This window comes from Oncorhynchus keta, unplaced genomic scaffold (assembly GCF_023373465.1).
Source record: "Oncorhynchus keta strain PuntledgeMale-10-30-2019 unplaced genomic scaffold, Oket_V2 Un_contig_833_pilon_pilon, whole genome shotgun sequence".
Lineage (NCBI taxonomy): Eukaryota > Metazoa > Chordata > Actinopteri > Salmoniformes > Salmonidae > Oncorhynchus > Oncorhynchus keta.
Window position 1 is genome coordinate 415210 of NW_026289992.1, and position 21400 is coordinate 436609.

The following is a 21400-nucleotide window of genomic DNA, read 5'->3' on the forward strand; positions in this document are numbered from 1 at the left end:
AGCTGTTCAGCAGTTATTTTCCTGACACCACACTCCGAGGGCCCTCACCTCTTCCCTGTAGGGCTTGTTGTGGTAATAGACCAGCTGTTCAGCAGTGATTGAGTTGGCTTGCGTGGTACGCAGCTGTGGGTGAACAGGGAGTACAGGGCTCAGAACGCATGGGGCTTGAGGATGGTAGAGAGCTGTTCAGCAGTGGTATGGCTCAGGAAGTCCAGTACCCAGTTGGCTGGTCGAGACCCAGGGTCTCGAGCTTGATGGTAGAAGCTGTTGGAGGGTACTATGGTGTTGAAGAAGCTGTTCAGCAGTCTCACATAGGTATTCCTCTTGTCCAGGTGGGTTAGAAGCTGTTGAGATTGCAGTCTGTGGACCTATTTGGCGGTAAGCAAATTGGAGTGGGTCTAGGTGTCAGGTAGGGTGGAGGTGATATGGTCCTTGACTGTCTCTCAAAGCACTTCATGATGACGGAAGTGAGTGCTGGGCAGCAGTCTGATACCTTAGCTTGGGAACAGGAACAATGGTGGCCCTCTAGAAGCTGTTCAGCAGTCTGGTATAGGGATGGCTTGGTAAACACAGAGCAGCTCTGTTCTGGGGAGTTCTGGGTCTGCATGGCTTGGTGGTAGAAGCTGTTCAGCAGTCTACTCATGGCTTGGTGGGAGAGAGCTGTTCAGCAGTGTCAGTGGCACTGTATTGTCCTCAAAGGGCAAAAAGTTATTTAGTCTGCCTGGGAGCAAGACATCCTGGTCCGTGACTGGGCTGGATTTCATCTTGTAGTCCGTGATTGACTGTAGACCCTGCCACATGCCTCTTGTGTCTGAGCCATTGAATTGAGATTCCACTTTGCTGTACTCACGCAGTTGTTTAATGGCTTGGTGGTAGAAGCTGTTCAGTCAGTGCCAGATGGCTTGGTGATTAAAAGCTGGTTCAGCTTTCAGCTGTCCACGGTTTCTGGTTCAGCAGTGGTGGGAACGACATCTGTTCGACGCACGTTCTAATGAACTCGCACACTGAATCAGTCAATATTCCCATCTGCTAGAAGCTGTTCAGCAGTCTGATGGATGCAGTCTTGGTGGTAGAAGCTTGGTCTGTTCAGCAGTCTGTTTTAATTTCTGCCTGTAGGCTTGGGATCAGCAAAAAGCTGTTCAGCTTTTCCGAGGGGGCTTGGGGCAGGGCCTTATATGCAGTCGCATGGAAGTTAGAGTAACAATTCAGCAGTTTTACCACCCCTGGTTGCGCAATCGATATGCTGTTCAGGAGTCTTGTTTTCAGATTGGCTTTGTTAAAATGTTCACAATGAATGCAGCGGATAAATGTTTTCAGCAGTCTCAGAGCCAATGGCTTGGGGGTAGAAGCTGTTCAGAATTCTCTTGGAAGATAATGCGGTCTACATTTGATTGTGGAGGAATTCTAAATCAGGTGGTAGATTTGAGCTGTTCAGCAGTCTAGTCATGGCTTGCCCCCGCCACTCTTCTTACCAGAGAGAGTTTGTTCAGCAGTCGTGGAGAAATGGCTTACCGCCCTGTGGTCCCAGTAAGCCATGTTCAGCAAAGTCGTTATGTCTCTGATGTCCCTCTGGATGCCACCCTTGCTCGGATTTCATCAACCTTGTTGTCGAGAGACTGGACATTGGTGGAAGAAGCTGCGATGTGCCCTTTTGAGTCTGACCAGAACAGTTTCCCTCATGTTTCCTTGGTCTAGAAGCTGTTCCATGGCTTTGTGGTAGAAGCTGTTCAGCAGTCTGGAAAACATATTCTTGGCGTACTGATGGTGAGTTGACGCTGTTGATCTATATGTAGTTCTTCTCGACTGTATGTAGAAGCTGTGACCTGCAGTCTAATGGCTAAGAAATGGTAAAAAAACACTGTTCAGCAGTCTAATGGCTTGGTGGTAGAAGCTGTTCAGCAGTCTAATGGCTTGGGGGTAGAAGCTGTTCAGCAGTCGTATGGCTTGGTGGTAGAAGCTGTTCAGCAGTCTAATGGCTTGGTGGTAGAAGCTGTTCAGCAGTCTAATGGCTTGGGGGTAGAAGCTGCTCAGCGGTCATATGGCTTGGGGGTAGAAGCTGTTCAGCAGTCGTATGGCTTGGTGGTAGAAGCTGTTCAGCAGTCTGATGGCTTGGGGGTAGAAGCTGTTCAGCAGTCTAATGGCTTGGTGGTAGAAGCTGTTCAGCAGTCGTATGGCTTGGTGGTAGAAGCTGTTCAGCAGTCGTATGGCTTGGTGGTAGAAGCTGTTCAGCAGTCTAATGGCTTGGTGGTAGAAGCTGTTCAGCAGTCGTATGGCTTGGTGGTAGAAGCTGTTCAGCAGTCTAATGGCTTGGTGGTAGAAGCTGTTCAGCAGTCGTATGGCTTGGTGGTAGAAGCTGTTCAGCAGTCTGATGGCTTGGTGGTAGAAGCTGTTCAGCAGTCTAATGGCTTGGTGGTAGAAGCTGTTCAGCAGTCGTATGGCTTGGTGGTAGAAGCTGTTCAGCAGTCGTATGGCTTGGTGGTAGAAGCTGTTCAGCAGTCGTATGGCTTGGTGGTAGAAGCTGTTCAGCAGTCTAATGGCTTGGTGGTAGAAGCTGTTCAGCAGTCTGATGGCTTGGTGGTAGAAGCTGTTCAGCAGTCTAATGGCTTGGTGGTAGAAGCTGTTCAGCAGTCGTATGGCTTGGTGGTAGAAGCTGTTCAGCAGTCGTATGGCTTGGTGGTAGAAGCTGTTCAGCAGTCGCATGGCTTGGTGGTAGAAGCTGTTCAGCAGTCGTATGGCTTGGTGGTAGAAGCTGTTCAGCAGTCGTATGGCTTGGTGGTAGAAGCTGTTCAGCAGTCTAATGGCTTGGTGGTAGAAGCTGTTCAGCAGTCGTATGGCTTGGTGGTAGAAGCTGTTCAGCAGTCTAATGGCTTGGTGGTAGAAGCTGTTCAGCAGTCTGATGGCTTGGTGGTAGAAGCTGTTCAGCAGTCTTATGGCTTGGTGGTAGAAGCTGTTCAGCAGTCGTATGGCTTGGTGGTAGAAGCTGTTCAGCAGTCGAATGGCTTGGTGGTAGAAGCTGTTCAGCAGTCGTATGGCTTGGTGGTAGAAGCTGTTCAGCAGTCGTATGGCTTGGTGGTAGAAGCTGTTCAGCAGTCGCATGGCTTGGTGCTAGAAGCTGTTCAGCAGTCGTATGGCTTGGTGATAGAAGCTGTTCAGCAGTCTGATGGCTTGGGGGGTAGAAGCTGTTCAGCAGTCTGATGGCTTGGGGGGGTAGAAGCTGTTCAGCAGTCTGATGGCTTGGGGGTAGAAGCTGTTCAGCAGTCGTATGGCTTGGTGGTAGAAGCTGTTCAGCAGTCTGATGACTTGGTGGTAGAAGCTGTTCAGCAGTGGCATAGCTTGGTGGGAGAAGCTGTTCAGCAGTCTGATGGCTTGGGGGTAGAAGCTGTTCAGCAGTCGTATGGCTTGGTGGTAGAAGCTGTTCAGCAGTCTGATGACTTGGTGGTAGAAGCTGTTCAGCAGTGGCATAGCTTGGTGGGAGAAGCTGTTCAGCAGTCTGATGGCTTGGGGGTAGAAGCTGTTCAGCAGTCTAATGGCATGGGGGTAGAAGCTGTTCAGCAGTGGTATGGCTTGGGGGTAGAAGCTGTTCAGCAGTGGTATGGCTTGGGGGTAGAAGCTGTTCAGCAGTCTGATGGCTTGGGGGTAGAAGCTGTTCAGCAGTCTGATGACTTGGTGGTAGAAGCTGTTCAGCAGTGTAATGGCTTGGTGCTAGAAGCTGTTCAGCAGTCGTATGGCATGGGGGTAGAAGCTGTTCAGCAGTCTAATGGCTTGGGGGTAGAAGCTGTTCAGCAGTCTGATGGCTTGGGGGTAGAAGCTGTTCAGAAGTGGTATGGCTTGGGGGTAGAAGCTGTTCAGCAGTCTAATGGCTTGGGGGTAGAAGCTGTTCAGCAGTCTGATGGCTTGGGGGTAGAAGCTGTTCAGCAGTCTAATGGCTTTGGGGTAGAAGCTGTTCAGCAGTTGTATTGCTTGGGGTAGAAGCTGTTCAGCAGTCTAATGGCTTGGGGGTAGAAGCTGCTCAGCAGTCGTATGGCTTGGGGGTAGAAGCTGTTCAGCAGTCGTATGGCTTGGGGGTAGAAGCTGTTCAGCAGTCGTATGGCTTGGGGGTAGAAGCTGTTCAGCAGTCTTATGGCTTGGGGGTAGAAGCTGTTCAGCAGTCTTATGGCTTGGGGGTAGAAGCTGTTCAGCAGTCTTATGGCTTGGGGGTAGAATCTGCTCAGCAGTCGTATGGCTTGGTGGTAGAAGCTGTTCAGCAGTCGTATGGCTTGGGGGTAGAAGCTGTTCAGCAGTCGTATGGCTTGGGATGTTTAGGGCCTTCCTCTGACACGCCTGGTATAGAGGTCCTGGATGGCAAGAAACTCGGACCAAGTGATTACTGGGCCATACGCACTACCCTCTGTAGCGCCTTGCAGTTGGATGCCGTGCAGCATATCAAGTGGTGATGCAACCATGCTCTCAATGGTGCAGCTGCGTAACTTTTTGAGGATCTGAGGTCCCAAATCTTTTTTTGCCTCCAGAGGGAGAATAGGCGTTTGTCGTAACCTCTTCATGGCTGGCTTGGTGTTGTTGGACCTTGAGAAATCCTTAGCGATGTGGACACCAAGGAACTTGAAGCTCTCAACCTGCTCCACTACAGCCCCTCTACACTCTAACCACTAGGCTAACCTGCTCCGCTACAGCCCCGTCGATGAGAATGGGGGCGTGCTCGGTCCTGATTTTCCTGTAGTCCACGATAAGCTCCTTTGTCTTGCTCACGTTGAGTGAGAGGTTGTCGTCCTGGCACCACTGTCGTGTCTTCAGAAAACTTAATGATGTGTGTTGGAGCCATGCGTGGCCATGCAGTCGTGGGTGAACAGGGAATACAGGAGGGGACTAAGCACGCACCCCTGAGGGTCCCTGTGGGAACGACGTCATCGATGCACTTATTAATGAAGCCGGCGACTGATACCGTATTAGTCCTCAATGCCATCAGAAGAATCACGGAACATATTCCAGTCTGTGCTAAACAGTCCTGTAGTATACAGGGCCTTCCTCTGACAAGCCTGGCATAGAGCCCAGTAGTAAATAACTCATTAGAGTAGCAGGTATAGAGGTCCTGGTATAGAGGTCCTGGATGGCAGGAAACTCATCAACGCATCTGCGTCATTTGACCACTTCTATTTCTACTTCTATTTTTTTTTTTACTGTAGTTACACGTGACATGCTGGTAGGATTATCCCTGCATTAAAATCACCGGCCACTAGGATGAGCATTTTGTTGTTTTCTTATTATCGCTCGTTGAATGCAGCCTTAGTGTCAGCATCGGCTTGTGATGGTAAATAGTGGTGGTGAATAGTGGTGGTGAATAGTGGTGGTGAATAGTGGTGGTAAATAGTGGTGGTGAATAGTGGTGGTAAATAGTGGTGGTAAATAGTGGTGGTAAATAGTGGTGGTAAATAGTGGTGGTAAATAGTGGTGGTAAATAGTGGTGGTAAATAGTAGTGGTAAATAGTGGTGGTAAATAGTAGTGGTAAATAGTGGTGGTGAATAGTGGTGGTGAATAGTGGTGGTGAATAGTGGTGGTGAATAGTGGTGGTAAATAGTGAGGAGTGGTGGTAAATAGTGGTGGTAAATAGTGGTGGTAAATAGTGGTGGTAAATAGTGGTGGTAAATAGTGTCATGGAATTGTTCAGTACATAATATTTCTCAAATACCGGAGCATGTGAGTTCAAATTAAAAGACAGAGGTTGATAAATAGAGGTAGTGGTAGATAGTGTTGTCTGGAGCTTATCATGAGGTATTCTAACTGACTGGGTAGTTAGGGTTAGGTGTGATGTGGTTAGGGGTGATGTGGTTAGGGGTGATGTGGTTAGGGGTGATGTGGTTAGGGGTGATGTGGTTGGGTAGTTATGTGGTTAGGGGTGATGTGGTTAGGGGTGATGTGGTTAGGGGTGATGTGGTTAGGGGTGATGTGGTTAGGGGTGGTGATGTGGTTAGGGGTGATGTGGTTAGGGGTGATGTGGTTAGGGGTGATGTGGGGGTGATGTGGTTAGGGGTGATGTGGTTAGGGGTGATGTGGTTAGGGGTGATGTGGTTAAGGGTGATGTGGTTAGGGGTGATGTGGTTAGGGGTGATGTGGTTAGGGGTGATGTGGTTAGGGGTGATGTGGTTAGGGTGATGTGGTTAGGGGTGATGTGGTTAGGGGTGATGTGTGGTTAGGGGTGATGTGGTTAGGGTGATGTGGGGGTGATGTGGTTACGGGTGATGTGGTTAGGGGTGATGTGGTTAGGGGTGATGTGGTTAGGGGTGATGTGGGTTAGGGGTGATGTGGTTAGGGGTGATGTGGTTAGGGGTGATGTGGTTAGGGGTGATGTGGTTAGGGGTGATGTGGTTAGGGGTGATGTGGTTAGGGGTGATGTGGTTAGGGTGATGTGGTTGGGGGTGATGTGGTTAGGGGTGATGTGGTTAGGGGTGATGTGGTTAGGGGTGATGTGGTTAGGGGTGATGTGGTTAGGGGTGATGTGGTTAGGGGTGATGTGGTTAGGGGTGATGTGGTTAGGGGTGATGTGGTTAGGGGTGATGTGGTTAGGGGTGATGTGGTTAGGGGTGATGTGGTTAGGGGTGATGTGGTTAGGGGTGATGTGGTTAGGGGTGATGTGGTTACGGGTGATGTGGTTAGGGGTGATGTGGTTACGGGTGATGTGGTTAGGGGTGATGTGGTTAGGGGTGATGTGGTTACGGGTGATGTGGTTAGGGGTGATGTGGTTAGGGGTGATGTGGTTAGGGGTGATGTGGTTAGGGGTGATGTGGTTAGGGGTGATGTGGGGTGATGTGGTTGATGTGGGTGATGTGGTTACGGGTGATGTGGTTAGGGGTGATGTGGTTAGGGGTGATGTGGTTAGGGGTGATGTGGTTAGGGGTGATGTGGTTAGGGGTGATGTGGTTACGGGTGATGTGGTTAGGGGTGATGTGGTTAGGGGTGATGTGGTTACGGGGTGATGTGGTTAGGGGTGATGTGGTTAGGGGTGATGTGGTGATGTGGTTAGGGGTGATGTGGTTAGGGGTGATGTGGTTAGGGGTGATGTGGTTAGGGGTGATGTGGTTAGGGGTGATGTGGTTAGGGGTGATGTGGTTAGGGGTGATGTGGTTAGGGGTGATGTGGTTACGGGTGATGTGGTTACGGGTGATGTGGTTAGGGTTAGCATTAGGTGTTTGACTCTTGTAAGACTCTCTTTTCTGTATATATCAATGATGTCGCTCTTGCTGCGGGTGATTCTCTGATCCACCTCTACGCAGACGACACCATTCTGTATACTTCTGGCCCTTCTTTGGACACTGTGTTAACTAACCTCCAGACGACACCATTATGTATACATCTGACCCTTCTTTAGACACTGTGTTAACTAACCTCATGACAAGCTTCAATGCCATACAACTCTCCTTCTGTGGCCTCCAACTACTCTTAAATGCAAGTAAAACTAAATGAATGCTCTTCAACCGATCGCTGCCTGCACCTGCCCACCTGTCCAAGATCACTACTCTGGACGGCCCTGACTTAGAATATATGGACAACTACAAATACCAAAAATGGTGTATGGTTAGACTGTCAACTCTCCTTCCAGACTCACATTAAGCATCTCCAATCCAAAATTAAATCTAGAATCGGCTTCCTATTTCGCAACAAAGCATCCTTCACTCATGCTGCCAAACATACCCTAGTAAAACTGACTATCCTACCGATCCTCGACTTCGGTGATGTCATCTATAAAATAGCCTCCAACACTCTGCTCAACAAACTGGATGAGGTCTATCACAGTGCCATCCGTTTTGTCACCAAAGCCCCATATACTACCCACCATTGCGACCTGTACACTCTCGTTGGCTGGCCATCGCTTCATACTCGTCGCCAAACCCACTGGCTCCAGGTCATCTACAAGTCTTTTCTAGGTAAGGCCCCGCCTTCTCAGTTCACTGGTCACCATAGCAGCAACCACTCGTAGCACGCGCTCCAGCAGGTATATCTCACTGGTCATCCTAAAAGCCAATTCCTACTTTGGCCGGATTTCCTTCCAGTTCTCTGCTGCCAATGACTGGAACGAACTACAAAAATCTCTGAAGCTGGAGACTCATATCTCCCTCACTAGCTTTAAGCACTAGCTGTCAGAGCAGCTCACAGATCACTGCACCTGTACATAGCTGATCTGTAAATAGCCCGTCCAACTACCTCATCCCCATACAGTATCTCTACTTGCACATTCATCTTCTGCATATCAATCACTCCAGTGTTTAATTGCTATATCATAAATACCTCGCCTTATCTTACCTCATTTGCAAACACTGCAACTATACCTTTTCCCCTACTGGATTATTGACTGTATGTTTGTTATTTCCATGTGTAGCTCTGTGTTGTTGTTTCTGTAGCACTGCTTTGCTTTATCTTGGCCAGGTCGCAGTTGGTCAGTTGTAAATGAGAACTTGTTCTCAACTGGTCCTTCTGTGGCTCAGTTGGTAGAGCATGGCGCTTGTAACGCCAGGGTAGTGGGTTCGATTCCCGGGACCACCCATACGTAGAATGTATGCACACATGACTGTAAGTCGCTTTGGATAAAAGCGTCAGCTAAATGGCATATATTATTATTATTATATTATTATATTATAATATTATTATTATTATATTATTATTATTATATTATTATATTATTATTATTATATATTATTATATTATATTATATTATTATATTATTATTATTATATTATTATATTATAATATTATTATTATTATATTATATTATATTATTATATTATTATTATTATATATTATTATATTATATTATATTATTATATTATTATTATTATTATTATTATATTATTATTATATTAACTAGCCTACCTGGTTAAATAAAGGTGGAGGTGCAATGAGACGTGGTTAGGGTTAGGTGAGACGTGGTTAGGGTTAGGTGAGACGTGGTTAGGGTTAGGTGAGACGTGGTTAGGGTTAGGTGAGACGTGGTTAGGGTTAGGTGAGACGTGGTTAGGGTTAGGTGAGACGTGGTTAGGGTTAGGTGAGACGTGGTTAGGGTTAGGTGAGACGTGGTTAGGTGAGGTGGTGGTTAGGTGAGACGTGGTTAGGTTAGGTGAGACGTGGTGGTTAGGTGAGGACGTGGTTAGGGTTAGGTGAGACGTGGTTAGGGTTAGGTGAGACGTGGTTAGGGTTAGGTGAGACGTGGTTAGGGTTAGGTGAGACGTGGTTAGGGTTAGGTGAGACGTGGTTAGGGTTAGGTGAGACGTGGTTAGGGTTAGGTGAGACGTGGTTAGGGTTAGGTGAGACGTGGTTAGGGTTAGGTGAGACGTGGTTAGGGTTAGGTGAGACGTGGTTAGGGTTAGGTGAGACGTGGTTAGGGTTAGGTGAGACGTGGTTAGGGTTAGGTGAGACGTGGTTAGGGTTAGGTGAGACGTGGTTAGGGTTAGGTGAGACGTGGTTAGGGTTAGGTGAGACGTGGTTAGGGTTAGGTGAGACGTGGTTGTTTGTGTGATGTTGTTGTGTGTGTATGTTATTAAGTATTGTTTTAAAAATATAAAGTCATACAAGAATAATAATAATAAGAAAAAAACAACAAGAACAAGAAGGAGATCAAGACAAGAAGAACAAAAACCTGTATCTCTTCTAACCTTGACCTTCAGTCCTTTCAGCTCCCTCTGTAGACTCTCCTTCTCCAGGGCTAGACGCTCCATCTGGCAACACAGGGCCTGGACCTGACCATCCCTGTCCAGGAGGAGGGCTTCCATCTGGGCTAGGTCCGACTTTGGGAACCCTGGGGCTGGAGGTGAGGCAGGTACTGGAGTTAATACTGGCGCTGGTCGCATCTCCCTCTGGGTGCTCCTCAAGGTCTGCTGAAGCAGTCTGACCAGCTCCTGGTGGAGGAGAGAAGACAGTGGTGGTCCTGTATGGATCAGTTGGTATAGCATGGCGCTTGCAATACCAGCAGTGTGAGTTCGATTCCCAGGGCCAACCACATGCAAAATGTATGCAGGCATGACTGTAAATCACTTTGGATAAAAGGCGTCTGCAAAACAGATTACATTTAGATGTTAGACATTGAGCAGACGCTTATCAAGGAGCAGTAAGGGTTAAGTGCCTTACTTAAGGACAAAGGAACATTTCTCATCTAGTCGGCTCTGGGATTTGAACCAGTACCCTTTAGGTTACTGGATCAACGCTCTAACAGCAAGGCTACCTGTTCAAATGAGATAGTTACTACTGGGCATGCTGCTACCTCCTGCTCTAATGAGTTATTTACTACTGGGCACGATGCTACATGCTACTCTAATGAGTTATTTACTACTGGGCATGCTGCTACCTCCTGCTCTAATGAGTTATTTACTACTGGGCACGATGCTACCTGCTACTCTAATGAGTTATTTACTACTGGGCATGCTGCTACGTGCTACTCTAATGAGTTATTTACTACTGGGCATACAGCTATCTGCTACTCTAATGAGTTATTTACTACTGGACATGATGCTACCTGCTACCCTAACGAGTTAGTTACTACTGGACATGCTGCTACCTGCTACCCTAATGACTTAGATACTACTGATCACGCAGCTACCCTAATGAGTTAGTTACTACTGGGCATGCTGCTACCCTAATGAGTTAGTTACTACTGGGCATGCTGCTTCCCTAATGAGTTAGTTACTACTAGGCATGCTGCTACCTGCTACCCTAATGAGTTAGATACTACTGAGCACGCAGCTACCCTAATGAGTTATTTACTACTGGACATGCTGCTACCCTAATGAGTAATTTACTACTGGGCACACTGCTACCTGAATGAGTTAGTTACTACAGGGCATGCTGCTACCCTAATGAGTTAGTTACTACTGGGCATGCTGCTATCTGCTACTCAAATGAGTTAGTTATGACTGGGCATTCTGATACCCTAATGAGTTAGTTACTACTGGGCATGCTGCTACCCTAATGAGTTAGTTACTACTGGGCATGCTGCTACCCTAATGAGTTAGTTACTACTGGGCACGCAGCTACCCTAATGAGTTAGTTACTACTGGACGTGCTGCTACCTGCTCCCCTAATGAGTTATTTAGTACTGGGCACGCTGCTACCTGAATGAGTTCGTTATTACTGGGCATGCAGCTACCTGCTACCCTAATGAGTTAGTTACTACTGGGCATGCTGCTACGTGCTACTCTAATGAGTTATTTACTAGTGGGCATGCTGCTACCCTAATGAGTTAGTTACAACTGGGCATGCTGCTACCTGCTACCCGAATGAGTTAGTTACTACTGGGCATGCTGCTACCCGAATGAGTTAGTTACTACTGGACATGCTGCTACCTGCTACCCTAATGAGTTAGTTACTACGGGGCATGCAGCTACCCTAATGAGTTAGTTATTACTGGGCAAACTGCTACCGTAATGAGTTAGTTACTACTGGGCATGCTGCTACCCTAATGAGTTAGTTATTACTGGGCATACAGCTATCCGCTACCCTAATGAGTTAGTTACTACTGGGCACACTGCTACCTGCTACCTTAATGAGTTAGTTACTACGGGGCATGCTGCTACCCTAATGAGTAATTTACTACTGGGCACGCTGCTACCTGAATGAGTTAGTTACTACAGGGCATGCTGCTACCCTAATGAGTTAGTTACTACTGGGCATGCTGCTATCTGCTACTCAAATGAGTTAGTTATGACTGGGCATTCTGATACCCTAATGAGTTAGTTACTACTGGGCATGCTGCTACCCTAATGAGTTAGTTACTACTGGGCATGCTGCTACCTGCTACCCTAACGAGTTAGTTACTACTGGACATGCTGCTACCTGCTACCCTAATGACTTAGATACTACTGATCACGCAGCTACCCTAATGAGTTAGTTACTACTGGGCATGCTGCTACCCTAATGAGTTAGTTACTACTGGGCATGCTGCTACCTGCTACCCTAACGAGTTAGTTACTACTGGACATGCTGCTACCTGCTACCCTAATGACTTAGATACTACTGATCACGCAGCTACCCTAATGAGTTAGTTACTACTGGGCATGCTGCTACTCTAATGAGTTAGTTACAACTGGGCATGCTGCTTCCCTAATGAGTTAGTTACTACTAGGCATGCTGCTACCTGCTACCCTAATGAGTTAGATACTACTGAGCACGCAGCTACCCTAATGAGTTATTTACTACTGGACATGCTGCTACCCTAATGAGTTCGTTACTACTGGACATGCTGCTACCTGCTACCCTAATGAGTAATTTACTACTGGGCACGCTGCTACCTGAATGAGTTAGTTACTACAGGGCATGCTGCTACCCTAATGAGTTAGTTACTACTGGGCATGCTGCTATCTGCTACTCAAATGAGTTAGTTATGACTGGGCATTCTGATACCCTAATGAGTTAGTTACTACTGGGCATGCTGCTACCCTAATGAGTTAGTTACTACTGGGCATGCTGCTACCCTAATGAGTTAGTTACTACTGGGCACGCAGCTACCCTAATGAGTTAGTTACTACTGGACATGCTGCTACCTGCTCCCTAATGAGTTATTTAGTACTGGGCATGCTGCTACCCGAATGAGTTAGTTACTACTGGACATGCTGCTACCCGAATGAGTTAGTTACTACTGGGCAAACTGCTACCGTAATGAGTTAGTTACTACTGGGCATGCTGCTACCCTAATGAGTTAGTTATTACTGGGCATACAGCTATCCGCTACCCTAATGAGTTAGTTACTACTGGGCACACTGCTACCTTAATGAGTTAGTTACTACGGGGCATGCTGCTACCCTAATGAGTTATTTAGTACTGGGCACGCTGCTACCTGAATGAGTTCGTTATTACTGGGCATGCAGCTACCTGCTACCCTAATGAGTTAGTTACTACTGGGCATGCTGCTACGTGCTACTCTAATGAGTTATTTACTAGTGGGCATGCTGCTACCCTAATGAGTTAGTTACAACTGGGCATGCTGCTACCTGCTACCCGAATGAGTTAGTTACTACTGGGCATGCTGCTACCCGAATGAGTTAGTTACTACTGGACATGCTGCTACCTGCTACCCTAATGAGTTAGTTACTACGGGGCATGCAGCTACCCTAATGAGTTAGTTATTACTGGGCAAACTGCTACCGTAATGAGTTAGTTACTACTGGGCATGCTGCTACCTAATGAGTTAGTTATTACTGGGCATACAGCTATCCGCTACCCTAATGAGTTAGTTACTACTGGGCACACTGCTACCTGCTACCTTAATGAGTTAGTTACTACGGGGCATGCTGCTACCCTAATGAGTAATTTACTACTGGGCACGCTGCTACCTGAATGAGTTAGTTACTACAGGGCATGCTGCTACCCTAATGAGTTAGTTACTACTGGGCATGTTGCTATCTGCTACTCAAATGAGTTAGTTATGACTGGGCATTCTGATACCCTAATGAGTTAGTTACTACTGGGCATGCTGCTACCCTAATGAGTTAGTTACTACTGGGCATGCTGCTACCTGCTACCCTAACGAGTTAGTTACTACTGGACATGCTGCTACCTGCTACCCTAATGACTTAGATACTACTGATCACGCAGCTACCCTAATGAGTTAGTTACTACTGGGCATGCTGCTACCCTAATGAGTTAGTTACTACTGGGCATGCTGCTACCTGCTACCCTAACGAGTTAGTTACTACTGGACATGCTGCTACCTGCTACCCTAATGACTTAGATACTACTGATCACGCAGCTACCCTAATGAGTTAGTTACTACTGGGCATGCTGCTACTCTAATGAGTTAGTTACAACTGGGCATGCTGCTTCCCTAATGAGTTAGTTACTACTAGGCATGCTGCTACCTGCTACCCTAATGAGTTAGATACTACTGAGCACGCAGCTACCCTAATGAGTTATTTACTACTGGACATGCTGCTACCCTAATGAGTTCGTTACTACTGGACATGCTGCTACCTGCTACCCTAATGAGTAATTTACTACTGGGCACGCTGCTACCTGAATGAGTTAGTTACTACAGGGCATGCTGCTACCCTAATGAGTTAGTTACTACTGGGCATGCTGCTATCTGCTACTCAAATGAGTTAGTTATGACTGGGCATTCTGATACCCTAATGAGTTAGTTACTACTGGGCATGCTGCTACCCTAATGAGTTAGTTACTACTGGGCATGCTGCTACCCTAATGAGTTAGTTACTACTGGGCACGCAGCTACCCTAATGAGTTAGTTACTACTGGACATGCTGCTACCTGCTCCCCTAATGAGTTATTTAGTACTGGGCATGCTGCTACCCGAATGAGTTAGTTACTACTGGACATGCTGCTACCCGAATGAGTTAGTTACTACTGGGCAAACTGCTACCGTAATGAGTTAGTTACTACTGGGCATGCTGCTACCCTAATGAGTTAGTTATTACTGGGCATACAGCTATCCGCTACCCTAATGAGTTAGTTACTACTGGGCACACTGCTACCTGCTACCTTAATGAGTTAGTTACTACGGGGCATGCTGCTACCCTAATGAGTTAGTTACTACTGGGCATGCTGCTTCCCTAATGAGTTAGTTACTACTAGGCATGCTGCTACCTGCTACCCTAATGAGTTAGATACTACTGAGCACGCAGCTACCCTAATGAGTTATTTACTACTGGACATGCTGCTACCCTAATGAGTAATTTACTACTGGGCACGCTGCTACCTGAATGAGTTAGTTACTACAGGGCATGCTGCTACCCTAATGAGTTAGTTACTACTGGGCATGCTGCTATCTGCTACTCAAATGAGTTAGTTATGACTGGGCATTCTGATACCCTAATGAGTTAGTTACTACTGGGCATGCTGCTACCCTAATGAGTTAGTTACTACTGGGCATGCTGCTACCCTAATGAGTTAGTTACTACTGGGCACGCAGCTACCCTAATGAGTTAGTTACTACTGGACATGCTGCTACCTGCTCCCCTAATGAGTTATTTAGTACTGGGCACGCTGCTACCTGAATGAGTTCGTTATTACTGGGCATGCAGCTACCTGCTACCCTAATGAGTTAGTTACTACTGGGCATGCTGCTACGTGCTACTCTAATGAGTTATTTACTAGTGGGCATGCTGCTACCCTAATGAGTTAGTTACAACTGGGCATGCTGCTACCTGCTACCCGAATGAGTTAGTTACTACTGGGCATGCTGCTACCCGAATGAGTTAGTTACTACTGGACATGCTGCTACCTGCTACCCTAATGAGTTAGTTACTACGGGGCATGCAGCTACCCTAATGAGTTAGTTACTACTGGGCAAACTGCTACCGTAATGAGTTAGTTACTACTGGGCATGCTGCTACCCTAATGAGTTAGTTATTACTGGGCATACAGCTATCCGCTACCCTAATGAGTTAGTTACTACTGGGCACACTGCTACCTGCTACCTTAATGAGTTAGTTACTACGGGGCATGCTGCTACCCTAATGAGTTAGTTACTACTGGGAGAGAGCTAATATATATATATTTTTTATATATATTTTAAATTTCACCTTTATTTAACCAGGTAAGAACAAGTTTTCATTTACAACTTCGACCTGGCCAAGATAAAGCATAGCACAAACAACAAAGTTAAACAAACAAACGTATAGTCAATAACACAATTGAAACATCAATGTACAGTGGAATAGAAGTCTATAAACAATGTGTGCAAATGTAGAAGATGAGGGAGTTAAGGCAATAAATAGGCCATAGAGGCAAAATAATTACAATTTAGCATGAACACTGGAGAGATAGATGTGCAGATGATTATGTGCTAGTAGAGATACTGGGGTGCAAAGGAGCAAGACGATCAATAACAATATGGGGATGAGGTAGTTGGGTGGGCTATTTACAGATGGGCTGTGTACAGGTGCAGTAATCAGTAAACTGCTCTGACAGCCGATGCTTGAAGTTAGATAGGGAGATATAAGTCTCCAACTTCAGTAATTTTTGCAATTCGTTCCAGTCATTGGCAGCACAGAACTGGAAGGAAATGTGGCCAAAGAAAGTGTTGGTTTGGGGATGACCAGTGAAATATACCTGCTGGAGCGCGTGCGATTACTGGGTGTTGCTATGGTGACCAGTGAGCTGAGATAAGGGTGGGCTTAACCTGGCAAAGACTTATAGATGACCTGGAGCCAGTGGGTTTGGCGACGAATATGTAGCGAGGGTCAGCCAACAAGAGCATACAGGTCGCAGTGGTGGGTAGTGTTTGGGGCTTTGGTGACAAAACAGATTGCACTGTGATAGACTATATCCAGTTGTCGAGAAGAGTGTTGGAGGCTATTTTGTAGATGACATCGGCAAAGTCAAGGATCGGTAGGATAGTCAGTTTCACTTTTTTGTGAAAATGGTTAAAAATTATTTTCGGGGTCCTTTCCAGAATGTCGCAAATTCGGCATGTCCGGGGTCACCGTTTTTAAGTCCCGGAAAATTTTTTTTTTTTTTTTTTTTTTAAATCACTTTTTTGTGAAAATGGTTAAAAATTATTTTCGCGGTCCTTTCCAGAATGTCGCAAATTCGGCATGTCCGGGGTCACCGTTTTTAAGTCCCGAAAAAATAAATAAATAAATAAATAAACACTTTTTTTGTGAAAATGGTTAAAAATTATTTTCGGGGTCCTTTCCAGAATGTCGCAAATTCGGCATGTCCAGGGTCACCGTTTTTAAGTCCCGAAATTTTTTTAATTTTTTAAAATAAAATAATAAACACTTTTTTGTGAAAATGGTTAAAAATTATTTTCGGGGTCCTTTCCAGAATGTCGCAAATTCGGCATGTCCGGGGTCACCGTTTTTAAGTCCCGGAAAAAAAATAAATAAAATAAATCACTATTTTGTGAAAATGGTTAAAAATTCTTTTCGGGGTCCTTTCCAGAATGTCGCAAATTCGGCATGTCCGGGGTCACCGTTTTTAAGTCCCGAAAAAAATAAAAAAAATAAAATATATATCACTTTTTTGTGAAAATGGTTAAAAATTATTTTCGGGGTCCTTTCCAGAATGTCGCAAATTCGGCATGTCCGGGGTCACCGTTTTTAAGTCCCGAAAAAAAAAGAGTACGTTTGGCAGTGTCATGACGTTGGCCTCTTTGGGTATAGCAAGCCCACCTCCCTCTCCCTGCACCCCCATTTCCTCCTTGAACTAGGTTGCTGTGGTCAGAGACACATCGTAAAATCCTGAGAATCTCCTCATGGACACACAGTATGCAGAGAGTAGGTTTTCATGGAGAACAAGGGAATACCTTCCACCTCACAGAACTTGAGGTACGAACAAATTTCATGTTCAAGAAAGTATAAAAGATCGGTGAAGAATCCAGCTAAGAACTGGTCCGTTTGTTACAACTTGAGAAAGCTCATGAGATGGTGTGGCCACATTACCATAACACTGTTTATATAATAGCCCCAGATATGAGGTTTACATCTAATTGTTGTATAAGATGAATGAGGGAGTATGATACTGTTTACACAATTTTACAATGTGATTTTGGACTGTTTAATGAAGGAAAAATCAAAAAGGGAATTGGATTTGAACTAAATCAGAGGACCGCCCCTGAGCCCAGTTAGGGTCAGGCCTCCTGGGACAGCCCTCTTCGGCCCTTCCGAATAAAACCCTCACTAGTGTTTTCGATCAGCAGACCGAGCTTACCTCAATTACGAGATGGCTAACGGTTGCAGACCATGTTTTTCTCCATTAGGAGGACAAAGGTTGTAGACCATTGCTGACTCTTTTAACAATACCACGTGGTTAAACTCTTAAGACTATCGATACCGACAGAATAAGAACAAGTCTTTGATATTGATTACTAGTCTGCAGCTAGGAATTCGTTATCATTGAACGCGAAGAACGACAACCGCCGAAACATCCATTCTATAACAAATGAATGCATGTCACTTTGAACTATCCCCTCTAACCACAACCGAGAGAGAGAGGGAGGGAGAGAGAGACGGACAATTCTACCAAAGACACAAACTTTTCACCAGCGATCAAGACGACACACTGAGCGTAAATATATATCTTGATTGCAATTGTTCCCGAATGAGTGAGCGTTCATGTGTAAAGGATTTAGCATTTCAATTGTTATAATCATTAACTGTAGTGACTTTAGTCGACCCCCACTCCCCCTCTTGTCTAACAAGCCACCATGCCGGTTTAGCCCACTAGGGCACATTCTCCTATCATTTCATGTAACCATATTTACCATGTTTGTTTGTTTATGCATTTCTGTGAATTACTTAGTAATAAATACATTATTTAAGACAATTGATGTATGGATGACTCATAGTGAAGACTGGGTTCGTGCAGATAACCAACAATTTACGACGTTTGGAATGAGACTAACGTGAGGTAAAGTAAATCATTCATTAATTCGAAGACTAATTGATCAGATAAAATATCTGAAAAGTTATTTTAGGAAATTATAACTTTGTAATCTGAATATTTTTCCTTGGTGCCCCAACTTCCTAGTAATTACAGTTACATGATTAATCAGTCTAATCGCGTAATAACTAATTACAGAGAATCTTTGAGGAAAACTATCAGTCTTCAGTTAATGATAGTAAAGACACAACAGCAGCATGAGTGAAGGATGCTTTGTTGCGAAATAGGAAGCCGATTCTAGATTAATACTGGATTGGAGAAGCTTAATGTGAGTCTGGATGGAGAGTTTAGTCTAACCATACACCTAGGTATTTGTAGTCGTCCACTTATTCTAAGTCAGAACCGTCCAGAGTAGTGATGCTAGTGGGGCGGGCGGATAAGGGCAGCAGTCGGTTGAAGAGCATGCATTTAGTTTTACTAGCATTTAAAAGCAGTTGGAGGCCACGGAAGGAGAGTTGTATGGCATTGAAGCTCGTTTGGAGGTTTGTTAACACAGTGTCCAAAGAAGGGCCATATGTATACAGAATGGTGTCGTATCCCCCTTTGAAGAGGGGGATGACCGTGGCAGCTTTCCAATCTTTCAGGGTCTCAGACAATACGAAAGAGAGGCTGAACAGGCTAGTAATACGAGTTGCGACAATTTCGGCAGATCATTTTAGGGTCCAGATTGTCTAGCCCAGCTGATTTGTAGGGATCCACATTTTTGCAGCTCTTTCAGAACATCAGCTGTCTGGAGTTGGTTGAAGGGAAGCGGGGGAAGCTTGGGAAAGTTTCTGCAGGGTGTGCAGAGCTGTTGTCCGGGGTAGGGGTAGCCAGGTAGAAAGCTTGGCCAGCCATAGAAAAACGCTTATTGAATTTATTATATATAAATTAAAATGGGATATATCTGTGGTGACAGTGTTTCCTATCCTCAGTGCAGTGGGCAGCTGGGGAGGAGGTTCTCTTATTCTCCATGGACTTTACAGTGTCCCAAAACGTTTGTAATTAGTGCTACAGGATGCAAATTTCTGTTTGAAAAAGCTAGCCTTTGATTTCCTAACTGACTGTGTATATTGGTTCCTGACTTCCCTGAAGAGCGGGGGCTATTCGATGCTAATGCAGAACGCAACAGGGAGTTTTTTGTGCTGGTCAAGGGCAGTCAGGACTGAGGTGAACCAAGGGCTATATCTGTTCTTAGTTCTAAATTTTTTTAATGGAGCATGCGTATTTAAGATGGTGAGAAAAGCACTTTTAAAGAGCAACCAGGCATCCTCTACTGACGGAATGAGGTCAATATCCTTCTAGGATACGTGGGCCAGATCGATTAGAAAGGCCTGCTTGCTGAAGTGTTTTAGGGAGCATTTGACAGTGATGAGGGGTGGTCGTTTCACCGCGGACCCATTATGGATGCAGGCAATGAGGCAATGATCACTGAGATCCAGGATGATATCTAAGAGGGTGCCTATGTTTACTGATTTTGGGTTGTACCTGGTAGGTTCCTTGATAATTTGTGTGAGATTGAGGGCATCTAGCCTAGATTGTAGGATGGCTGGGGTGTTAAGCACATCCCAGTGCACATCCCAGTTTAGGTCACCTAACAGTATGAACTCTGAAGATAGATGGGGGGCAATCAATACACATATGTTGTCTAGGGCACTGCTGGGGGCCGAGGGGGGTCTATAACAAGCGGCAACGGTGAGAAGCTCGAATTGTAGACTTGTTTCTGGAAAGGTGTATTTTTAAAAAGCTAGAATTGTTTGGGCACAGACCTGGATAGTATGACAGAAATCTGCAGGCTGTCTCTGCAGTAGATTGCAACTCCGCCCCCTTTGGCAGTTCTATCTTGTCGTAAAATGTTGTGGTTGGGGATGGACATTTCAGGATTTTGTGGCTTTCCTAAACCAGGATTCAGACACAGCTAGGACAGAGGAGTGTGCTAAAGCAGTGAGTAAAGCAAACTTAGGAAGGAGGCTTATGATATTACCATGCATGAAACCAAGGCTTTTACAGTTACAGAAGTCAACAAATGAGAACGCCTGGGGATTGGGGATGGTGCTGGGGTCTGCAGGGCCTGGCTTAACCTCTACATCACCAGAGGAACAGAGGAGAAGCAGGATAAGGGTACGGCTAAAGGCTATAGGAACTGGTCGTCTAGTGCGTTCGAAACAGAGAGTGAAAGGAGCAGATTTCTGGGCGCGGAATAATAGATTCAAGGCATAATGTAGAGACAAGGGTATGGTAGGATGTGAATACAGTAGAGGTAAACCTAGGCATTGAGTGACGATGAGATAGGTTTTGTCTATAGAGGCACCAGTTAAGCCAGGTGAGGTCACCGCATGTGTGGGGGGTGGGACAAAAGGGCTAGCTAAGGCATATTGGGCAGTGCACGGCTGGAGACATGGCGATTCAGACAGCTAGCGGGCCGGGGCTAGCAGATGGGCCTTCGGCGATGTCGCAACGAAAGAATAGCCTGTTGAAACCACCTCGGATGATTACGTCGTGACTGATCGGCGGGGCTCCGTGTTGGCAGTAAAGGGTCCAGGACAATTGGCAAAAGAGGTATTGTTGCCCAACATTTGGCTGGTGGACCTCTTCGGCTAGCCAGGAGATGGGCCTAGCTCGAGGCTAGCTCAAGGCTAACTGGTGCTTGCTTCGGGACAGAGACGTTAGCCAGGAGTAGCCACTCGGATTGCAGCTACATAGCTGTGATGATCCGGTGTAAAGGTTCAGAGCTTGCGGTAGGAATCCAGAGATGTGGTAGAGAAAAAAGCAGTCCGAAATGCTCTGGGTTGATATCGTGCTGTGCAGACTGGCAGGTATTGACCGAGCTGAGGCTGGCTGGTGTACGAGTTATCGGTGAAGACCGCTAGCAGGGGGCTAACTGACTTCTAGCTAGTAGCTAGTTAGCGTCTGATGGGGGATCTAAAGTATAAAAATAGCAGATCCGTAGCACATTGGGTGAGGCGAGTTGCAGGAGAGTATATTCAGTCCGTAGATGGAAAGTGAGATTAAAATATATCCGAAATATATACAACAAGAAAGAGG

At 45.9% G+C, this 21400-nt stretch overlaps 1 protein-coding gene across 1 annotated transcript in view; it reads right to left on the reverse strand.

Moving 5' to 3' along the window:
• Positions 1-21400, reverse strand: part of tbc1d2b (TBC1 domain family, member 2B) — a 131066-nt gene that overhangs the window by 35654 nt on the left and 74012 nt on the right. The window contains exon 6 of the mRNA XM_052512427.1: positions 9640-9882. Within this exon, the coding sequence (XP_052368387.1) occupies positions 9640-9882 (243 nt within the window). The remainder of the gene's footprint in view (positions 1-9639; positions 9883-21400) is intronic.